This window comes from Prionailurus viverrinus, chromosome B1 (assembly GCF_022837055.1).
Source record: "Prionailurus viverrinus isolate Anna chromosome B1, UM_Priviv_1.0, whole genome shotgun sequence".
NCBI classification, from domain to species: Eukaryota; Metazoa; Chordata; class Mammalia; order Carnivora; family Felidae; genus Prionailurus; species Prionailurus viverrinus.
In genome coordinates, this window is record NC_062564.1 from 27,175,722 (window position 1) to 27,196,869 (window position 21,148).

The 21,148-nt window shown below is 38.7% G+C and overlaps 1 protein-coding gene across 1 annotated transcript in view; it reads left to right on the plus strand.

The window, feature by feature from the left end:
- Positions 1 to 21,148, plus strand: part of TNKS (tankyrase) — a 214,131-nt gene that overhangs the window by 166,187 nt on the left and 26,796 nt on the right. The window contains exons 14-20 of the mRNA XM_047855551.1: positions 713 to 858; positions 3,060 to 3,225; positions 4,689 to 4,908; positions 5,197 to 5,306; positions 12,437 to 12,625; positions 15,664 to 15,901; positions 16,555 to 16,637. Coding sequence (XP_047711507.1) covers positions 713 to 858; positions 3,060 to 3,225; positions 4,689 to 4,908; positions 5,197 to 5,306; positions 12,437 to 12,625; positions 15,664 to 15,901; positions 16,555 to 16,637 — 1,152 coding nt within the window. The remainder of the gene's footprint in view (positions 1 to 712; positions 859 to 3,059; positions 3,226 to 4,688; positions 4,909 to 5,196; positions 5,307 to 12,436; positions 12,626 to 15,663; positions 15,902 to 16,554; positions 16,638 to 21,148) is intronic.

Sequence of the window (21,148 nt, forward strand, 5' to 3'; positions counted from 1 at the left end):
CCAGTGGCACAGCCCGCCGGCCTTTCTTGGCTTCCCACTGCCGTGTAAGCAGACAGAATGGAGCTTGTGCTGAGACAGTAGCATCCGGAAGGAGACGAAAGGGAAGGCGAAACACTAGAGCATGACTGAAATCAGTCTGACTCTATGAGTCAGACGGACATGTCCCAAAGATCAGCTCAAGCCCTGGTGACTGCCCGGCTTTGCTGTAGTGGGTCAGAGGGCCAAGTGGGTGGCCCAGGCAGAATTTTTTTTTCTGGAGGCTTTCTGCTTGCCATGTCCGCAGAGCCAGGAGCTCTGGGTGGTTCTGCAGTCAAGCAGGGTCGGTCTTGCTTGAGGAAGGAGTGGCCGACCGCGTGCAGGACCGTAGATGCGCTGTGGCGGTCAGTCTCAGGGAGAAACACCCTGTGAGGATGAAAAATGAAGGCATCATTTGCCTTGGAAAGCCTTGCTTTATGCCGGGTTTTTCTTTTCGATTAGGATTTTGGCCAGGAAATGATGAAAAAAAAGATTAAATTGCTCTGTAAACAGTAAGAACATTTGTAGACACTGTGAAGCCAGGCATAGTGTTGATTTTTAAACATCACTTGCGTGATCTAATCTTTGGAAATAAATATTCATTAGAAAATTACAGTTTATCTAAGATGCCTGCGGTATTTTGGAGCAAAACCTATGAATAAATATTAATGTCCTTTGTGTGTGTGTGTCACTAAAGCAACTTTGCAGCCCTCAAAATGTGAATTGCAGAGATTTGGAGGGTCGGCATTCTACACCTCTACACTTTGCAGCAGGCTACAATCGTGTGTCTGTTGTGGAGTACCTCCTACACCACGGGGCCGATGTCCACGCCAAAGACAAAGGGTAGGTGCTAGAATGAGCTGTTTGGGACTTAAAAATTGTTAAAATGTGGTTGAAGTCTCAGATTCTTTTCCCTGTTAAAAAAGTCATGCATGTTTTTTTAAAACCTAAAGCATTAATAGAAACATACAGTATAGAAAACGAAAATTCCTGTCACCCCACCTTCTAGATAAAAATTTTGTTGTAATCCTCCAGACTTTTTAAAAGCAGTGGGAATGCTGCTGTGGGGGGTCGGCCTCATTTTTAACATAAATGCGGATGCCATTCCATGCAGCCTGCCTTGTAATTTGCTCTTTCACCCAGAAATAGGTCTTGAATGGCTTTCCATATCAGTACTTAATTGTTCATCTCATCTTTTTAATGCCTATCATAGTATTTTACTGCATTGTATGAATATGTTTATATAGTTTACAATTTATTGTGTCCTTTTTTTTTGCTATTAAAAATGTATAATCTCTTTCCAAAAGAAGCCATCCATCCCAACGTCATTGCTATTAATAGACACATAATTTTATTTTTACCAACTCAGATATTCTGTATTTTTATGTTAGTTTACTAAATTATTTTAATTTATCTAGTCAGAGTTTAAAGCAGCCATGGCAGCTATTTAGTGATGCAAGAAGGAAGTTTTAACTGAAATGAGCTTCCATATTCTGAGTTAATTTCATATCATCTCAAAATAGAAATAAGCAAGCACTTTTCTGTGCAATTACATATCAGAGTACTGTAGAATTAAACCACACAATTCAGACTTTAATTAACCATTATGCATTTATCTTTTAAAAGGGATACATCAGACTTGAAGTTTTGTTGTCCACTGGAGAGCAACCAACATTTATTTCTACTGCCCATTGTAGTTAGCACTTAGTATTTTTAATGTTTATTTATTTTATTTTTTATTTTTGAGAGTGACAGAGTATGAGTGGGGGAGGGGGAGGGTAGGGAGGGGGAGACACAGAATCCAAAGCAGGCCCCAGGCTCTGAGCTGTCAGCCAGAGCCCGACGCGGGGCTCGAACTTACCGAGAGATCATGACCTGAGCCAAAGTCAGACGCTTAACCGACCAAGCCACCCAGGTGCCCCAGCACTTAATATTTTTTATCTCAAAATATTAAAAACAAAAGTACTGATCTCTAAATAAGAAAAAACATTTGGTAGCTTGTTTTTGTTATATTTTAAGTGCAACTTAAGCTTATCCTTTTATTGCACCCTGTTTATAGGAACGGCTTTCTATCCTTTTAGAATGCCAGCTGCCTTCTAACCAGAGCTTGGAGTTGTCTCAGAATAGTTTGTTCATGAGCTGAGGTGGCTAGATTTCTCATGCAACTAGAGTTTATGGTTGGTGTCATTATTTTCCTCACCAAATACTACAGTTCCTGGATCACTTGGATTTTGACTTTTCTTTGCTTAACTTGTAAATATTAAATCTGTGCATTGAAGCCACTGCTGAATTATTAGGATTTCAGAAATAAAAATGAAAGACAGAAGGTAGAACTTGACTGAGTAAATTAGTTAAATTTTTTTGTCTATTTTATAAGTAGGCATACCATTTTCATTAGGAAAACCCAAATGGAAGAAAATCTGAGTGGATGAAACCAGATTATTGGTTAATTATTCCTGAAATCACTTTGTAGTGTTGCTCTCCCTATCACCAGGATGAAACCTGAATTAAAAATATTGTGATGGAGGGGCGCCTGGGTGGCACAGTCGGTTAAACATCCGACTCTTGATTTCCACTCAGGTCATAAATCTCGCAGTTTGTGGGTTTGAGCCCCATATCAGGCTCTCTGCTGGCAAGGTGGAGCCTGATTGGAATTCTGTCTCCCCGCCCCTCCCCTGCTTGCACTCTCTCTCTCAAAATGAATAAATAAACTTAAAAAAAATTTTTTTAATTAAAAATATTGTGATGGAACCTTTTCTCTGGGTCTGTCTGTATGTGTTCTAAGCATAGGATTGCTGTGAAATTTCTGTCCCATCACCAAGAGGCTAGGGGAAATCCTTGTGTTGAAAGGGGTGTTTTTGAAATTATTAATCCTTACTTGGAAATGGGTGACTGTATCTTCAAGACCCAGGGAGAATTCTTTCTTTTTAAGTGAGTGCTCATCATAGTCACTGCCAAAGAAGAATTAACATCATTTTTATTATAAGTATCATCTTAACACAAAGATCTGTTACATGTCTTAAAAATAATTTTCTTTTGTTTAGTGGCTTGGTGCCCCTTCATAATGCCTGTTCATATGGACACTATGAGGTAGCGGAACTTTTAGTAAGGCATGGGGCTTCTGTCAATGTGGCGGACTTATGGAAGTTTACCCCTCTGCATGAAGCAGCAGCTAAAGGAAAATATGAAATCTGCAAGCTCCTTTTAAAAGTATGTAATTTTTAAAATTATAAAATATAAATTAATTGCATTGGCTTTTCGGTTAGTATGGAAAATTACATCACAGTGAATTATTAAGTACATTAAGTGCTGTAGAGATTGCTTACATTTTCTATTTTAGGGGCGTGTTTGAGTGTGATAACATGATACTTGCATAGCTTTGAATAGTGTCTGAAGTATCTTTCTGAGCTGATCTGATGAGTTCATTTCATCACAACTCATCAAGGTAGGTCTTGGAAAGAGTTGCATTTGTTTGCATTGCTTATACTTGTGGTATTAATATCAGAAAACATGGTAGAAGGAGAAACAAGTTTTTCAACAACTTTGATTTTTTTTTCTTAGTAGCTGTATTATTATTAACAAAACTCATTGCTCATTATCAAACATTAAACATACATGTCTTATAAGAACTTTGATATTAGATTTTTATTAAAATACAAAGTAATCGTTAAACAAAGTTATTCATATAAATTTGGGGGAAAGCAACGAGATAGTAGGAACTAATAGTTACATGAAACTAACATAATTTTGTGGATTAAAAGATGTGAGAAGTGATCAGACATATATTTGTGTAGTTTTCTTTTTTTTTTTAAAGCTTATGCTGGTTAAACATAAATAGAATTCTTGTCCCCACCACCTTTATGCCTTTAAATATGTTTTTATGAGTCTTAAGGACAATAATGTATTTGATACTCATTTTTACCTTCACTAGGTGGTAAGAAATAACTTCCAGGAAAAACAAACAAACAAAGAACTTCCAGGTCACTGTGAATTCACTGTCTAGTTTGGTTTATTCTGAATTTCTCCAGTGGGCCGGTAGCAGTCTGTCAGGCCCATAATAAAGGTCCTTGACTTTTATTCGTTTCATGTTGTAGGTGTAGATGATTCAACTTTTAAAATCAAATCCATTGTTAATACATCTATACCTAATTTCACATGAGGTGTTAAGACTTAAAATGAAAACAGTAAAAAATTAGCAGACTTTGGTATTGATTGCATTTAGAATCAAGTACTTTTTCCACTGGTGTATCTTCCTCTTCTTACTTCCTTCCCATTATACACACTAAATATCTTTATGTCATTGAAGTCTGGTCAAAAAGTAATATCCAGGCTGCTCTTAAAAGGAAAAGGGATTTCCGGAGACAGCGTGGTGTCTGGGAAAGTATATGACTTGACACAGAAAAGGTGCCCAGCCCCTTCCCCACTTCACTGTCACCACTGATCCTAAGACTTAGACTTTCCACTGAGAAGTAGTTACAAAGCTGATCCACCATATTGCTGAGCAGGGAATTTACAAAGAAAAGGCGGGTGTTGCCTCTGGTTTTCAAAATGCATACAGGATATAGATACCTTTCTTTGGGTGAATGAAGGTGAAGTTAAAAATTAAAAAGACCTTAAGAAAGGTACTATAGAAAATACAAACCCCATTTGGTTTTGTCTCGTTGTTGTTTCAGCATGGAGCAGACCCAACCAAAAAGAACAGAGATGGAAACACACCATTAGATTTGGTAAAAGAGGGAGACACGGACATCCAGGACCTGCTGAGGGGAGACGCCGCCTTACTGGATGCTGCCAAGAAAGGCTGCCTGGCGAGAGTGCAGAAGCTCTGTACGCCAGAGAACATCAACTGCAGGGACACCCAGGGCAGAAACTCCACCCCTCTGCACCTGGCGGGTGAGCGCCCCCAGCCCCCCTGAGGCTCACGGTGCTTGCTCGGATACCTGATACAGCTCACCAGAAGATGAGGGAGACGCTGGACAGAAATAGTGAAATGCTTTTGATTGGCTTCATTTTGTATGACGCCTTATCATAAAGGCTCTTAGTCACGTGAGAGTAGTATCAGCTGCTCAGATGAGCAAAAAGTATTAAAATCGTCACGTTTTCCAGCCCTTGTGATTTGTATACATAGATAGAAATATATAGTTCTTTAATCTGACATGTTCGCCTCTTCCACTCTAATAGCAGGCTACAATAACCTGGAGGTAGCTGAATATCTTCTGGAGCACGGAGCAGATGTTAATGCCCAAGACAAAGGTGGTTTAATTCCTCTTCATAACGCAGCATCCTATGGGGTGAGCATGCTACATTTCAAGTCTAGAAAACTTCACTGACATTTACTATTCTATCAAATGCATACTGTGCATGAAGTAAGTAGATATCTAACCAACAACATAATTTAGGACAATCTTAGTCTTCCTGTTCAGCGCGTTTCTAGCCTTCCCAGTTAAGCTTAACTACCTTTTTGGTCAAGGGCTGTGCTCTTTACAGCTCCCTGTTCTCCTCACATTGTCTAGAGCAGTAACAGGTGTGTAATGGCTTCTCATTTAATATTTATTGTTACAGATGATAGAGCTTTTAGAAACCGTAAGACCCAGGAGGCTTTTTGTTTGCAGGCATAGAAATCATGCTTGCTTTTGTTTATCGTCCGCATCTTAAAAATATTCAGGTAAATGGTTCAGCTCTTGGTACATACGGTTTCGTAGAATTTGATTGACTAGCTAAAGCCCCACAGTGAGAGTCCAGAGCCATTCTCCAAGCACTGGAACGGTAATCATCAGCTGAAAGAGGACGAGGAAGGGGAGTGTCTTGCAGTGTGTTGATGATGTCTGTTGAAACTGACTGCCTGGAAGTCACCCAGGCCCACTCAGGCCTGAATCACACAGGAATAATCCTGCAGGATGAATGTTCATGTGCTTATCTGTTCATTCACTAAATCCCTATTTGATTATAAAAACCCACAGATGCCCGATCACTATTGATGAGGACGGTTTCTGGATTTGCAAAAGCCTAACAAGCTATTAAGTAAAACCTAATCATTGTGATTTCCATATTCTCTTACTGTCTTTCCCCCTTGCCCTCCATAAGGAGTGTCCTCATCTTCTCATATCCCCTCTGCAAAAATCTGTATTTCAGAGAGATGACAGTCTGAGTGGGAATACTCTTAAGAAAAGCAAACAGTCTAGTTTTGAGTTGGACAAACAGGAAAGAAAATTATCCTTCCAAATGTCACATAAATTCATCGAAAGTTACCATATTTACTGCATGTATTATTAGTACTGAAATCCTCTTGGAACTGCAGTAATCTGTGCAAAGATGATTATCTTTAATGACATTTATTAGAATTTTAACCTTCCTTCATATAAGATGCCCAGTTTCACTGCACAGCATACGTTTCTCCTGAAGACCAGAAACGCTAAATATTTACTGCTACCATCTGCTTACACAGTTATATAGAATTTCTTTACCTCTGTGTTAGAACTACAAATACGTATTGTTTGGAGATTAACATTCACTTCTTAGCGTGATCCTTCTCTCCATACTGTGTTCCACTAATCTGTTTGATAAAGCTTCAGTTAAGAGTTTATCAAACTGATGGGTCCAGTAGAACTTAAAGCGGAGTCTTTGGAGTAAGTCTACTGTGGCAGTAGAAGGAGTAATTGCCCCAACCTGGTAAAACTTACACGGTCAGTTGTATGTAGACTCTGTGGGTCTGTGTGCTTTTCAGTGTATTTTACACATTGTGGCTGTGGCTAAGCTCTGTCCCTTCAGTCTTCCACTGTCACAGTCTTCACAGCTGTCACAGAGAGCAGAGAACGTAAAACTTCCTTGAAAAGTCAAGTATTTTACCTTTTCTCTGATCAGAAAGGTGTTGAGATGTTACTTACACGTGTATCATGTGGTGACTAGCGTGAGGAGAGAATCAAAACGTCTCGTGATCTGTCTTGTGGTTAACGAGTAGTGCAGTGTGCAGGTCAGTCTTGTCTTCTTTCACGTTCCCTCGAAGCATCTTCCATCAGCTGAGGGGAGGTGTAATGCAATCAGGGCCCAGACCAGAGGCCCCCTGTGCCATTTCATGAACTTACTTCACCGTCATCCATCTGCTCTCTCCTTCTAACTCCGTGGGAGACAAATAGTGGACATTTTTGTGTTTCATTCTCTCATCTCGTGTTATCCTGTGTGTTACCACATCCCTGCTGCTAAGCTCTGTGTAAATGAAGGTAATTTTTCAAAGTAAAAATGAACAGAAAATTCTCCAGGCTGTGTAAAGAGCATGTGGGTAGAGGTTTTGGTCAACCTGGTTTGTCCCATCCTACTGAAGAATGTTAACAGGCTAGATAATGTGTTTATGGTAGGTATTTTTACCTCCTTGTGGAGGTGGAGTTTTTGAGTCATTAAAAGTCCTTCTGGTATTCAACTTACGAATTCAAAAATCAAATATCTGTGAGTTCATGACCATGCGTTGTTATTCACTAAAAACTTTAGCCCTGTGGTTTCTTGACCTTTCTTTTTTGCCAGGGTTTTGGCATATACAAACGTGCCAGTAGCATCCCTTATGATACACAGTGATTCCAGTTGGCAGTAGGTCAGATTATCCCCGCCACTGAGAATCTCTGCTCTACAAAATTATTTTATCTAATGCAATTGGTATACCGTATTATCTATTGTTAATAACCATATCAAATCAGTATTTATCTCAATCTCAATTAGTACATTTAAAACGAGGACCAATGTTAAACACAATCTAAAAATTTTCAAAGCTACCCTGTCTTTTAACTAAAAGGCAGATAGAATTATATTTTTATTATCTATGGGTATACAAATCTGTTATCTTTCAAAAGTCCCTTTTTATTCATGTTACAATGAGCCTTGGCTGGATATTTTAATGAAATCGTAGGGCTCTGGTCCACATTAAAGTGGCAAAACACTAGTTATATTGTATTCATCCCAGTGATGCCTGAGCTGTCCTGGCTGTGTGCCCTGCCCTGCCCTGAAATAACAGTTTTGTGGAGATTTTTGCGGTGCTTCCTATGAAATAGAAACTTCTAAGTTAAAAATAAAGCTATTCGCAGAGTAGTTTGGGGTATAGTGTTACCCAGTAATCCCTGCTGACATGGCTTCTCCCTGATACTATACACTTTGCCATTTTCAGCTCTTCAAGAAATGACTGTGTGTAATGGAAGGACCTGAACTCAGGATCTAAACATCTGGGATCTAGTCTTTAGGCTTTGACTCAGTAACCCAATCATCTTCAGGAAGTGCCTTAATCTTTCTTATCTTCAGTTTTCCCGTTAGTAGAACTCAGATGCTGAAATCTTCTTTACAGGGTTGTTGTGATAATTAGATGAGACCCTGAATGTGGAAAGTGCATTCTCTAGCCTAAGGCACTATAAAATCTGGGATAATAACTATTATTATAAGATAAGTCACTCCCCACAGCCATCCTACTGGTTAGAATACGGGCTGTATGTCACTTTTACGTTGCACAGCCCTAGGAGTAATGTGTGTGCTTGACCAGCTCAGTATCTGCATGAAATAGACGCAGACTAACTGGCTTCAGTAGGAGATAATGACTGGTAGCCTGGGGATAAAATAATCATGTGAGGTGTCTGCGAAATTACATAAAGCTACTTAAGCTGTTATTTATTGGTAATTATTCTTTGACTTGTATTTTACCTTTTTTCCTCTAGAGAGCTGAGACTGCTGTCTGTATATCTTTAACCATTTTATACAGAAAGAACTTTGCCAGCTCGGTTTTTCTAAACAGAGAAACACATAGTTTAAGAAGTTTAAATAAAAGGTGTAGATTTCATGAGAGTTTATATTAGTGGTAATATACATTATCTTGTTCAGTGTTTTGTATTATAATGCCTTATATTTTTAATATACATTTACACGAGACAGTTCATTTTTCTATTAACAAATGTAAGACCTCAATATTTATTTACCGTGAAGCATGTGATTTTCTATTATCTCATAAATCAACTTGCTGACTTTTTCATTTTTCAGTGCTTTGTCCAAAGTGTATAATATTGGGTGGATTTCATGACATTCATACAATTAAATGGTTCTAACTGGAGCCCAAGTATGTTTCTCTTCTCCCTACTTTCCAGCTTTCTAAAATTAAATTAAGGCCCTCACAGTATTTACATAGTATCTGTCATTTAAAGCATTCTGAAGCTATGTTTAATTGGCTCTTTCTTCTGGAAACATTCCAGCAGAGTTCAGTTCCTTTTCTAGACCTTCTAGTTCAGTACATTGTTCTTATAAATGGTATAGAACTAAGCTGCAGCTTATTTATTGCATTTGTCAGCCTTAAATTTCAGTTACTATTTTTGTCCCAGTGGTGTAGCTATTTAGAAGACTTAAGAATTGTGTTTTTCATCTACTTTGGTAGTAATATACTCCTTCCTGTTTATTGCCCTTTCACATGTCTGTCAGCAAATTTAACAAGCATGCAATTGGTTTCTCCAAGCATAAACTACATATTCAATATAAAGAAAGTTGAATAATAAATACCATATACTTGTATACAATTCATTTTGCACACACACGTAGTTTTCCTGGGACTGTCTAATTTTGGAAGCCTGTGCGAATTAGTCTACCGAATTATATCACCCTGCCAGTACACATGGGAGTAGAATAAAATGAATCATCAGAAGCATTGTTTGAATGCCGTATAACCTTACTGGAGAGAAGCTTGAAGTTATTCCATGATTTGGGTTAACTGAACAAAAAGCTATCCCTTTTCAACATACGTCCTTTGAATAAGGGAGATACGTTTTGGGGGATTTTTGTTTTGTTTTAAACTTTTTTTTAAAAATTTTTAAATATTTATTATTTTTGAGAGAAAGAGAGACAGAGAAACAGAGCACAAGCAGGGAGGGGCAGAGAGAGAGGGAGACACAGAATCTGAAGCAGGCTCCAGGCTCCGATCTGTCAACATAGAGCCCGATGCAGGGCTCGAACTCACGAACCATGAGATCATGACCTGAGCTGAAGTTGGATGCTCAACCGACTGAGCCACCCAGGTGCCCCATTGTTTTGTTTTGTTTTGTTTTGTTTTGTTTTGTTTTGTTTTGTTTTGTTTTAAGTAATTTGGATAATACCACAGTTGGTACCTATTTTTATCTTTTGTGTTAGAATCAGTTTTATAATGATGATGTATCATTCCTAATCCCAAAAGGATCACAAAACATAGCTTGTTTTCAGACGCCCTAGTGTCATGATGTTCCTTTACTCCTATTTTGTTTCTTGTACTCTCAGAGCAAATGCAATAGTGTCCTTAGAAGTTATTTGGTCTGGGGCACCTGGGTGGCTCAGTCAGTTAAGTGTCCGACTTCAGCTCATGTCATGATCTCACGGTTCAGGAGTTCGAGCCCTGTGTCGGGCTCTATGCTGACAGCTCGGAGCCTGGAGCCTGCTTCAGATTCTGTGCCTCCCTCTTTGTCTTCCCCTCCCTTGCTCACGCTGTCTCTCTCTCAAAAATAAACATTAAAAAAATTTTTTTTTAATAAAAATGTTATTTCATTTGTATTTTCCTAATAAATTTTCTTCTCTTTATTTTCTGAAACTATTTTCCTGAAATAATAAGTACTTGTATTATCTTTAAAAAGCTTTAATATTACCTCAGAAAGAGTGTCTGTTCTTTTTGAGGTGAGTGTCTTCAGGAGAGCAAAAGGCTGTCATACAGAAAATATGAAGAAGGGTGGCCTAAATCTCATCTTGGGATATTTCTGTTTCTACCTTCCCTATCTCTTCTCATTCTCACGAAAGTTTCTGATAATTGAATATACTGCAGCATGAGTCAGAATTTTAGTCTCAATAGATAATGTGCTTCTGAGTTAATTATTAAAAGTGATCAAGTTATGCCAGGAAATGTATCCATAAAGAACACAAATGTGCCAATTGCACAGAATTATAGAATATTGGAGTTGAAATGGATTTCAAAAATGCATTCTTTAGTGGTAGGTAACCAAACTAAGCATCCCTAAATATGTTTATAAGAATAAGGTTATTTTTATTATTCTCAAAGCCCAATCATTGAATCAATATTACTGTTGTGTAATTGCTTATCTGAAGCTTATTTTATGAGGACTTTTGGGAAGAAACAAACTTTATGCTATGTAGAACTTAACTATTTGAGAGAAACTGCTCTCCTTGAAACTTTCTCCTACGTTGCCTTGCGCAGTCCTGCCTCTTTATAGTTCTTTCGTCCTCAGTGCCTCTTTTGTCTCCTCTGGGGACCCTTCGCCCACTCTCCTTTCCCCAAATGTTGTTCTCTCAAGGCTTTATCCCCCTTGAAATCATCTTTCTGAATCCCTTTTCTTAGTGAGTTCATTTATCACCTGGCTGCAGCTATCAGCTAGACATTTTGTTTTGCAGACCTCCCCGGGGCCCCTACCCCCAGGGCCAGGCGCATAGTAGGTGTTCACCAATGTGTGCTTGTTGGGGGAGGTGGTGGGAGAGCGTTAAGTGAGTGAATAAACAGACCCTTATCTGTGCTCCAGCCATTTGTGTCAGGCCATTTACAGAACATCATTACTTTGATATTTTACCTCAAAAACTACTTACCCCAAGTGAACTTTAACTTTCTTACAGTTTCATTCCCACTTAAACTGCTCAGTTTCTGTTAACAGTTCCAATTCTGTTTTTTAAATCTTCTAGACAAATTTTGCAAAAAGAGAGGTAGTCATCTTTGACTTGTCTCTCACTTTCTTTCTCTGTAGTTAATGTCTTTTTAAAACCCAGTAGTTTTTCCTTCACAATTTCTCAAATGTAGCTCTTCTTTTCTATTCTTCCTCTGTCATAGTTCGGGATCTGAGCACCTCACGCCATTTGTCAGTTAACGCGTCTGCTGCTGACATTTCCCCCACCCTCGAGTCATTTTGGACATGACAGACTAAGTTTTGTAAACAGTCATTTTGTTATGTTACATTACCTTTCCCAAAGGCTGAAGAGAGAACACGGAGAATCGTTGAGACGCGTATTTCAATAAATAGATCAGATTGCAGTGGCTAGAAGGGAAATAGGAACATAAAAGAAGCAAGTAAGAACACGTGTTTGAAAGGTTTGACAGACTAGACCTTTAGTAGGAGGCGTGGAGTCAGGTAATAGTTGCATTTCGTGTGTTCGTTTTTAAAATAGACCTGACCGTGTTGAAAGGCTGAATAAAAAATGTTAAAAGCCCCTGGGAAGAGTCACCAGGTAAAGGAGTGATTGCGGAATTGAGCTTCTGTGGGCGAGAAAAGACGGGAGTCCAAAATACAGGAGTGGGCTACGTAGGCCTTTTTTAATAGAAGAAACTTCTATGAAGGATGAGAATAGAGATACAGAGGGAATGAAATGTTAAATAAAACAAGCGTACCTGATGGAGCTTCACCAATCTCATTCTTCACTCTTCACATCCTTTGTTTTTCCTCAGCATGTGGACATAGCGGCATTGCTGATAAAATACAACACGTGTGTAAATGCAACAGACAAGTGGGCGTTTACTCCTCTTCATGAAGCAGCCCAGAAAGGAAGGACACAGTTATGTGCCCTACTCCTAGCACATGGTGCAGATCCAACTATGAAGAACCAGGAAGGCCAGACACCTTTAGATCTGGCGACCGTGAGTCTTCATTCTGAGTTATTTAGTATTGCTTCAAATTTATACTTTCGGGGCGCCTGGGTGGCTCAGTCAGTTAACTGTCCAGCTTCAGCTCAGGTCACGATCTCACGGTTTGTGGGTTCGAGCCCCGTGTCGGCCTCTTTGCCGACAGCACAGAGCCTGGAGCCTGCTTCGGATTCTGTGTCTCCCCGTCTCTCTGCCCCCTGCCCTGCTCACACTCTGTCTACTCTCTCTCTCTCAAAATTAAATAACGTTAAAAAAAATTTTTTTTGATTAAAGAAAAACTAAATTTATACTTTCAGAGATGACTTTAAGTTACAGAGCTGGGGCGCCTGGGTGGCTCAGTCAGTTAAGCATCCGACTCTTGATTTCAGCTCAGGCCATGATCTCAGGGTCATGAGATCAGTCCCCATGGAGGGCTCTGCACTGACAATGCAGACAGAGCCTGCTTGGGAGTCTCTCTCCCTGTCTCTCTGTCCCTCCCCCGTGCGTGCTGTCCTCTCTCTCTCTAAATAAATAAATGAATACTTATAAAAAATTTGCAGCAGCAGGTTTACCTTAGTGGTGCGTATTTCACTTAGAATAAGAACAAATTTCCTTCCTTCTGAATTTTTTAAATGTGTATTTTTTATATAATTCAGAACTCTATTAAGGCAAGCTAAGCAGTACACTAACTTAACTCTTTTTGCCATGCCTAACAGGGAGGGAAAACAATCCTAGAAGAACATACCGTATATCCTCAGAGAATTGCATTAGTAAAATATCTTCTACCTTTTACATTTGGCATATTGTTCAGTAACAACTGATGTTCATGATCATTTACCTGAGACTATGAAAGAGTCCAAGAAAAATTACCTTCTAGGCAGTATATTATTTTTCCGAAGATGGAAAAGTAAATTAATATGCACAATAATTTATAATTTTTTAACCTGAAGTACTTTTCCAAGCCACATCCTGTTTCATACATCTATTGCTGAGTAACAGACCACTTCAAAACACTTAGTAGCTTAACCAAAACTGAGTGAGTGGAGTAAAACGGTGATTTATTATTCCTCACGGTTCCGTGGGTCGGCGGCTCAGCGAGGCAGTGATACGTGCACCTGCCTTCAGCCAGGACCTCGGCTGAGCTGTGGGGTCTGGGGCGGCCGTTCATCCTACAGGGCCTCTCTCCACGGAGCCCCTCCTGAGTCAGTAGTCCAACCTGACCTTTTTTTACAGCATGGAGACGCCTTCTAGGAGAGAAGTCGAAGCTGCCATTTCTGTTAAAGCCTGACTAAAAGCCTCAGACATTACTCCCTCTATGTTCTCTTGGTCACAGAAACCCGCGGGGCAACCCAGATTTAACGGAAGGGAAATAGATGCCACCTCTTGATGGGAAGAGCGGCACACGGAGGAGGGAATTAATGGCTTTCTGTTTTTGGAGGCTCCTACGTAGTCTCACAGCAGTTGTGCCTAACTGTGAAGTTAACAAATAAGCTGGCCAAATTAAAGTGGCATCCTTGTAAAATGTCTCCAGATTAAAGAGGGGCCCCTGGGTGGCTCAGTCTGTGAAGCGTCCGACCTCAGCTCAGGTCATGATCTCACAATTCGTGGGTAAGAGCCCCACGTTGGGCTCTGTGCTGAGAGCTCAGAGCCTGCTTGGAATTTTCCCTCACCCTCTCTCTGCCCCTCCCCCACTCATGCTCTGTCTCTCTCAAAAATAAACAAACATTAAAAAAATAGTCTCCAGATTTTAATTATACGTTAAATTATTAAGTGTGCACTAAATAATGCACAATGAATAAAAATCATCGTTGTTATTTAAATAGTATACAAAAACATACTGTAAGTATAGAAACTCCTTCTAAAGAAAAGATTGAGAATTAACACTCTGCAACAGGTTCTTTTTTAAAAAAAAATGTTTTTAAGGTTTATTTATTTTTTGAGAGAGAGAGACAGAGTGCAAAGGGAGGGGAAGGGGCAGAGAGAAAGGGAGACACAGAATCCGAAGCAGGCTCCAGGCTCTGAGCTGTCAGCACAGAGCCCGACATGGGGCTCAAACCCACAAACAGATCATGACCTGAGCCGAAGTCGGATGCTCAACTGACTGAGCCACTCAGGAGCCCCCAACGGGTTCTTTTTTAAATGAGAGATGAGGGGCATCTGGGTGGCTCAGTTGGTTGAGCATCCAACTCTGCATTTCAGCTCAGGTCATGAAATCAAACCCTCAGTCGGGCTCTGCGCTGACAGCATAGAGCCTGCTTAAGATTCTCTCTCCCCCTGTCTCTCTGCCCCTCCACCGCTCACCTGTGCATGCTCGCTCGCTCTCTCTCTCAAAAAAAAAAAAAAAATGAACTTCTCCTTTAAATACTTGTGTGATTGTGTGATTAGTATGAACAGCTGTATGCACATGTAGTGTTAAAAAACATTCCAGAAGTCAACATAGTCTACATTCTACACTCTTAGACTTTTTTTCATAGTTAACTCTCGTATATGTGGATGTGTATGTAGCGAGAACATTTAAGATCTATTCTCAGCATATTTCAAGTATATAATACAGTTTTATTAACTGAAGTCACCAAGTTGTACATCAGATCTTCAAAAGATGAAATATTTTTTTAAAAATTATACAGGGATTCCAGGTCTACCTGTAGAAACTGCTGGGACTTAAATATGGAGAACAAACTGAGGGTTACTGGAGGGGTTGTGAGAGGGGGGATGGGCTAAATGGGTAGGGGGCACTAAGGAATCTACTCCTGAAATCATTGTTGCCCTATATGCTAAGTAATTTGGGTGTAAATTTTAAAAAATAAAAGAGAAAATTTAAAAAAAAAAAAAAAAGAAAAGAAACTGCTGGGACTTTTTGGAGCTGGGGGCTGGAAACAAATGATCAAAAACCAATAGGCAATAATGAGGCACTTGCCGAAGACTAATTTCAGAATGCATTTTGTCCTTAATGAAAAACTTACTGTTTTAAAATATAGTATTTTTGTGTGTGTGTGTGTGTGTTTGTTTTTTGTTTTTTTGTTTTTTTGTTTTTTTTGTATTACTCTTTTTAGGCTGACGACATCAGAGCTTTGCTGATAGATGCCATGCCCCCGGAGGCCTTACCTACCTGTTTTAAACCTCAGGCCACCGTAGTGAGTGCCTCTCTGATCTCACCAGCATCCACCCCCTCCTGCCTGTCTGCTGCCAGCAGCATCGATAACCTCACTGGCCCTTTAGCGGAACTGGCCGTAGGAGGAGCGGCCAACACAGGGGATGGAGCAGCGGGCGCAGAAAGGAAGGAGGGAGAAGGCGAGTATACTTGTGAATGCGTGTTTGGTTTTGGGCTTTTTAAATGAATAGATTTCACTTACCTCTCTTAGTAAGTATTGAACACCTATCTTAAAGACATCCTGTCTGTGAGTCTTCGTGTACACACCAGTTTATAAGAACTGTCTTCATAGACTAAATCTTTCGACATCAATCTTGTTCTTACTTACATATATTCCAGTATACCCACTTTTAGCCATGATATTTCATTTAACTACTGGTGAGTCTTATTATTGAAATTATATAAAAAAAAAAAAACCTGAAAGATGTTTAAGGAGTGGAAACTGAAACAATAACTGGTAAATTCGATTTTTAATTCCAGCTATTAAATATTTCACTAAAAGCATTAGATTATAATATTACAATTAATATAAATGCTACTGATAAGATAAATTCTTCTTTTACTTCTCTGCCAAATTCAGAGATAACCTGAAGTGTCTGAATTAAATTTATGTATTAAATAAATGTTAAAAAAAAATTAAAAAAAAAATAAATTTATGTATTCTGGATTATTTTTACGCTGTATAAAATCACCTGCACAGCCAAGGGTGTCAGAGTCATGGCTTTCAATAAATACTGTAACTTCCTTTAGATTGATCAACTGCTTTCTGAAAACTTCAATGTGTTTCTTTTAGTTGCGGGTCTTGACATGAATATCAGCCAATTCCTGAAAAGCCTTGGTCTTGAACACCTTCGGGACATCTTTGAAACAGAACAGGTAAGCTCTCATATGTAGCTGAGTCTTTTTTATTAAAAAGTAATAGCTATTAATTGCTATTCTTTGTTTCTTTTTTACTTCTTAATCACTTAGTCAATACGTGAAAACTCATCAAATTTCTAAAGAAGCCAGGGGAACCCAGTGTTTTATTATTCTCCCCAAAATTGTCTAATAGATGGTGGGAGTTATTAACTGTTATTTTGTTATAAACCGTTTGACTCTATATGTTTTATTACATGTCAAAACTTGGGCCATGAAACCACCTCAGAAGAGTGTTTTCAAAATCTTCTTTCATTATTTTGTTTCCAAAAAGTGTTGTTCCTTATTCATCTCGATATATTACTGTTGTGACTTGACTCCACTTAAAACCAATGACAAATTTTATATTAGCAAAATCTTCACAAAGCACTTATCTGTTAAATTTGGAAAGCAAAATAATTCTTAGATAAGTGTACCTTTTTAAAATTGCCTCTTTAGGAAATTTCTGTTGTCCAGTTGAGTCCAAAATAATGTTGAACCTAAACTTGGCCACACATTCATAGACCTGTCCTATTTTCACATACATCTTACATGTATATGAAGGTCTTAATATGAGGTCATCATTAGGGTGTTTATGAATTAAGACCCTTCTGTTTGTCATTCTGCTTTTATACAGGATAATGAGTTTTTAACTTATCAATGATTTTATTACCAGAATCAGTGTTAAATATTGAATAATAATAAGTTCCTGAGTTTAAATTGACTGTTAGTTGCTACTGTATGTAGAATCTTAAAATGGGAAAGGTGTTTAGAGATCATTAAGTCACTTTCCCAGATCCTACATAGGAATTACTCTTTTAACATCCATGTGGGAAGATGATTTATTACACTTTGGGGAAGTGTAATAAAACGCTTGTAATTTAAAGTGTGCCCAAATCTGCCCCTGTGTATAATCCATTAATTTTATGTTTACATTTACCTTGTTTTGCATAGAAATCTAATTTCTAGTCTACTTAACGTATTAGTTTCATAGGGCTGTTACAGGAAATTACCTCAAACTTGGTGGCTTAAACAACAGAAACTTATTCCCTGGCAATTCTGGAAGCCTGAAGTTCAAAGTCAAGTCGTTTTTTATTTTTTGTTTTTTAGTATTTATTTTTGAGAGAGAGAGAGAGAGAGACGGGCAGGGAGGGGCATACACACACACACACACACACACACACACACACACACACAGAATCTGAAGCAGGCTCCAGGCTCTGAGCTGCCAACACAGAGTCTGATGCGGGGCTTGAACTCACGAACCGTGAGATCATGACCTGAGCCAAAGTCGGACGCTTAACCAACTGAGCCACCCAGGTGTCCCCAAAATCAAGTTTTTGACAGGTCTGCACTCCCATGCCTCTGCCAGCTTCCAGGCCCCTTTGGCTTATGGCTGCTTTTCTGCAGTGCTTCCATGGGTACCTTGCCTTCTCTGTCAGCCTCCTCCTGTGTATCTTTTAGAAATACGCTTGCACTAGATATAAGGCCTACCTATATAAAACTAGATGATCTCCTCATTTCAAGATTCTTAACTTAGTTACATATGCAAAGACCTAAAAAAAGGTTTCCAAATAGGTCCTTCATAAATTCTGGTAATCAGAATTTACCAGAGCCGCCATTCAGCTCACCACAACATGTTATATAGCCTCTCATATATTTCTAAGACCTAATCAACTTATCATGGACTTAACCCTTCCAGCCACCCACTCTACAAAGCTTCTCCTATTTTAGGATAACTATACGCTTTTTTTCCCTAGTTATTCTTTATATGTACATAGTTTCCAAATTCTTCACTAGCCTCTTTGCCCCATTCTGGGTTTTTTGTAGGTTTATAGTCAATTAGGAGTTCATTAAAAACACCATTTCTTTTTTTATAGCAGTTATACTGTGAGGATGTTCTAATGTCTTGTCTTTTTTTTTTTAGCTTAACTTCTTTATAGTGCTTATTATGGTTCATCTTTTATGCTCTTATTGATCAAAACGGTTGAGTGGAAATAGCACTGGACTAACAGATCTTGGTTGTGATTATTTTTCCTATTAACTATGTAAATTGGGTAAGGCACTTAACGTATCACTCCCCTTAACTATAAAATAGAACACCTTCAAATGTCCAGACAGTTAAAATTCTCAGTCATGCTGTGCTTCTGTGCCAGTTTTTAGAACATGCTTTAATGAAGCACCAGATGTGTCTTTGTCTAGTGGTGAGGACTTTGTAAATTTTTTTTAATGTTTATTTATTTTTGAGAGAGACAGAGACAGAATGCGAGTAGGTTAGGGGCAGAGAGAGAGGGAGACACAGAAGCAGAAGCAGGCTCCAGGCTCTGAGCTGTCAGCACAGAGCCCAACGCGGGTCTCGAACCCAGGAGCTATGAGATCATGACCTGGGCCGAAGTCGGACCCTCAACTGACTGAGCCACCCAGGCACCCCTAGTGGTGAGGACTGTATAAACTTCTGTAGTTACTTTTCCTTTAGCTTCACCTACCATTGATTTACCCTCTGGTTTAAGATTTCTTCTGAGAATATTCTAAACAGTAAGAATGTCTTCCCCTTATTCCCTCCCTGAAGGTATGAAAGCTGTTTTAAAAGCGTCATCTTCTGATAAAGCCAAAAGATATATCTTAATGTATCCCTTCTTCCCAGATCAGACCACAATAACTGTGAAATTTTACACATCTTTGCTTAATAAACCAAAGGCCCTAATTCACACAAATAATTCCAAGTGACTATTTAAAAATTTTCAAAGGATTTCAGTTTCTACTCTTGCAGTTAGTTTGCACATAATCTTGTGTTTTATTTTTTTCTCTTTAACTTTATTCTCTCAGTAACTGATTTCCTATGTCATGGTTATCTCCTTATTGATCATAATACTTTAGTCTGTCCTTTTGACAGCTTATCCTGTTTGGTCTGTTGTATTGTCTTTTGTTCTGAGTAAATGGTTCCATCGATTTTCTTTTTGCCAGAATGATGTCTATATCTTTTTAATTAATATGTTGACTATTCCATTTAATGTATATTGCCCAGCACGGCGCCTTTACCACAGACAAATGATTTTACCTTTCTTTGTATTGAACTGTGTTCGTGTTCTGGCCCAGTCATCAAGCAATCAAATTAATTTTTATTTCCACCGCCAAGTGTTACTTGAGTAGCCTTTAGTTATAGAGTAATTCTGTAACCCTTTCTATAGTTCACCCATAGAATTTTCTCCCATTAACATTCTCTATCAGGGTGTGAGTATGTGATTGATGATGGTCGAGATATTTGTGTAGTGAGGGAAGGAGTGGGTATAAACATTATATTCACTTAATTCTTTTCTATTTCTCTTAATCCAGAGAGTTGTTCTGTTTCCTGAGATGTTTTGACACATAAGATCTCAGTGCCTCTGTTCCTGCTCAAGGATACTTCGCTGCCAATGGAGTGGGGAATATAGTTCTTTTACTCCAGTATCAGGAAAACTGCCTTCAGAACATCACAGCCTCACCTCTTATCTTCACAATTATTCTCTCAGAGGTCTCTTAACTAACTTGGCCTGTTTGAACACATATACTTTGCCAAGTAATACATACCCAGGTCTTTTATAGTTAATGAAATATTATACCAGTGTCACTTTCGCCCTTCCTTTATGACGTAGCTTCCTGATTAGAACACTTTTTCTATGAGAAAGGCTGATTTGATTTACCCTGCAATTCCTAAACAGAAATGCTATGACTTAGAAGACTTTTTGTGGACATATTTATGGGCAACCTATATATTTTCATGAAAAGTGATCATATAAATTTTTACTTCAAAATCAAAAGACCAAGGAATGGACTCAAGACAATGAATTGTGCACATGATTGTAAAGTTATTTCTGCTCTGACCTGTATCCTTTTAAGCCTAAGTAAAAGAAAGGGCTTTTTCGGGGCGCCTGGGTGGCGTAGTCGGTTAAGCGTCCGACTTCAGCCAGGTCACGATCTCGCGGTCCGTGAGTTTGAGCCCCGCGTCGGGCTCTGGGCTGATGGCTCGGAGCCTGGAGCCTGTTTCCGATTCTGTGTCTCCCTCTCTCTCTGCCCCTCCCCCGTTCATGCTCTGTCTCTCTCTGTCCCAAAAATAAATAAACGTTGAAAAAAAAAATTAAAAAAAAAAAAATAATAAAAAAAAAAGAAAGGGCTTTTTCATTAAAACTCTACTTTCTTTGTCCAATAAAACTCTACTTTTTCTCTCTCTACCCTAGAGAAAATGAACAGATATTAGAAACAAAAGGCAACCTGCCTAAAATGATGCTTGCTTTATATGCAAGATGATTGCATTGATACATGGATAATCCTTATTTTAAAGATTATAATTTGATTTTTTTAATTGAAGTATAATTGACCTATGGCATTTATTAGTTTCAGGAGTACATCATAGTGATTTGATATTTTTATACATGATAAAATTATCCCCATGATAAGTCTAGTTACATCTGTCACCATACGAAGTTATTACCATGTTATTGACTATATTCCTTATG